This window comes from Artibeus jamaicensis, unplaced genomic scaffold, assembly GCF_021234435.1.
Source record: "Artibeus jamaicensis isolate MK-2021 breed Jamaican fruit bat unplaced genomic scaffold, CSHL_Jam_final contig_64, whole genome shotgun sequence".
Lineage (NCBI taxonomy): Eukaryota > Metazoa > Chordata > Mammalia > Chiroptera > Phyllostomidae > Artibeus > Artibeus jamaicensis.
This window is the reverse complement of record NW_026521911.1, coordinates 195,231-197,369: the sequence shown is the minus strand read 5'-3', so window position 1 is coordinate 197,369 and position 2,139 is coordinate 195,231. Positions and strand designations below refer to the sequence as shown.

General features: G+C 41.7%; 1 protein-coding gene across 1 annotated transcript; it reads left to right on the top strand.

Annotated features, from left to right (window-relative positions):
- The first annotated feature begins 827 nt into the window (after nucleotides 1-827).
- LOC119042120 (olfactory receptor 52I2) lies at nucleotides 828-1,850 on the top strand. The gene has a single exon (XM_037135712.2). The coding sequence runs from the start codon at nucleotides 888-890 to the stop codon at nucleotides 1,848-1,850; it is 963 nt and encodes a 320-aa protein (XP_036991607.2). The 5' UTR covers nucleotides 828-887.
- Nucleotides 1,851-2,139: the final 289 nt, after the last annotated feature.

Here is a 2,139-nt window from a genome sequence, read left to right as displayed (position 1 = left end):
CTGCCCTCCAGAAGATAAGTCTTTTTTTTGTTTGTTTGTTTTTTTGGTCTCTCCTATGGTTTTATTTGCAGCTGTTTAATCTATTAATTGAAACTAGCTCAACAGGCAATCCAGCCTCAAATTAAAAAAAAGGGTAGGGATTATAAATACTTCTAGACAGTTTACTATGAAAAATTATAATATTGGTCTCTAATGACCTTATTTTTGTAAATCTACTAATTCCTCTCTTCAGCCAGAAGGGTGCTTCATTCATCTTTTGTCTAGCGCTATACTAGGAATACAAAATGTGAAATGTTTAATATCAGGAAGTTCACTGTGTCACTCAACAAATATTAAATATTAGGATCTGAACATACAAAGAAAAAAACTCCTCTGACTTCATTCATTCATTCCTTCACTCAACTGTTTGCTATAATGAGCACACACATCTTTTTACAGACTTGCGCACCACAGCTGTGTGTCACAGATTTGGTAAAAGGTATAAACCTATGACCAAGATACACATGACTGAATACAATAAAGTCATAGGTAGAATATTGGAATTGTTAATTTAGGTCCCTCAGAGGTCAGCATGAGAGATTCCATGAAAGCCCAGAAAGTACCTAATTTAGCTTTGATATGGGTTTGGGGAGGAGGTAGAACTGAGGACATTTCCAAAGGAGGTGTTCTCATAAGATGATCTTTGAACAATGAATAATGAGGCAAAGAATAATGAGGAGGATGGAAGATGGAGAAGGATAACTGTAACATGTCAGTTTTTGGGTCCTGAGCTGAAAGTATCACCAGGCTCAGGAGAGACTAATACCACACCTGGGAATTAGTCTCACAGAATTACATCCTTTTCTTACATCATTTTATGCCTTAACAGGAAAGCAATCTCATCTGTGATGCTGAGGCTACCCTACAACCACACAGTGGAAACCTCTGCCACCTTCTTCCTTGTGGGTATCCCAGGTTTGCAGTCTCCACATCTTTGGCTGGCTATCTCACTGAGTGCCATGTATACCATAGCCCTGTTAGGAAACATCGTCATAGTGATTGTAATCTTGATGGATTCCACTCTACAAGAGCCCATGTACTGCTTCCTGTGTGTTCTGGCTGCCATGGACATTGTTATGGCATCCTCTGTAGGGCCCAAGATGGTGAATATCTTTTCCTCAGGAGGCAGCTCCATCAGCTTTAATGCTTGTTTCACTCAGATGTATTTTGTCCACGTAGCCACAGCTATGGAGACAGGGCTCCTGCTGGTCATGGCTTTTGATCGCTATGTAGCCATTTGTAAGCCCCTCCACTACAAGAGGATTCTCACACCTCAAGTAATGCTGGGAATGAGTGTGACCATCATGATCAGAGCTGTCATATTCATGACTCCATTAAGTTGGATGGTGAGCCATCTACCTTTCTGTGGCTCCAACATAGTTCTCCATTCCTATTGTGAGCACATAGCTGTGGCCAAGTTGGCATGCGCAGACCCCACGCCCAGTAGTCTCTACAGTTTGATTGGTTCTTCCATTATTGTGGGCTCTGATGTGGCCTTCATTGCTACGTCTTATTATCTGATTCTCCGGGCAGTCTTTGGTCTCTCCTCTAAGAATGCTCAGTTAAAAGCATTAAGCACATGTTGCTCCCACGTGGGGGTTATGGCTCTCTACTACCTACCTGGGATGGCATCCATCTATGTGGCCTGGCTAGGGCAGGACATAGTGCCTTTGCACACCCAAGTGCTTCTAGCTGACTTATACCTGCTCATCCCACCTGCTTTAAACCCCATTATCTATGGTCTGAGGACCAAACAGATACGGAAGCGAATATGGAGCTTGCTGATGCACTCTGTGACCAGCCTACTTTAAATATGTCTTAGATCTGTGGAGCTGGTTTGGTTCACCTGGTGCCATAGGAGTTCTAAGATAAAGCTGTAAAGGATATCCTCGCATAACTTCTATTTCTAGCAAGAATGTGAATAAAAATGGTTAATTTTCAGGAACTAGTATAAAGGACACATGGACAACAAGTAAAGAGGGTGGAAATGGGAGGGAGGTGGGGACTGGGGGGGTGGGCTGGGATGAGAGTAAAAGAATACTGTAGTTGAAAACTAATTTTTAAAAAAAAAATTAAAAAATGGTTAATTTTCTGACATTT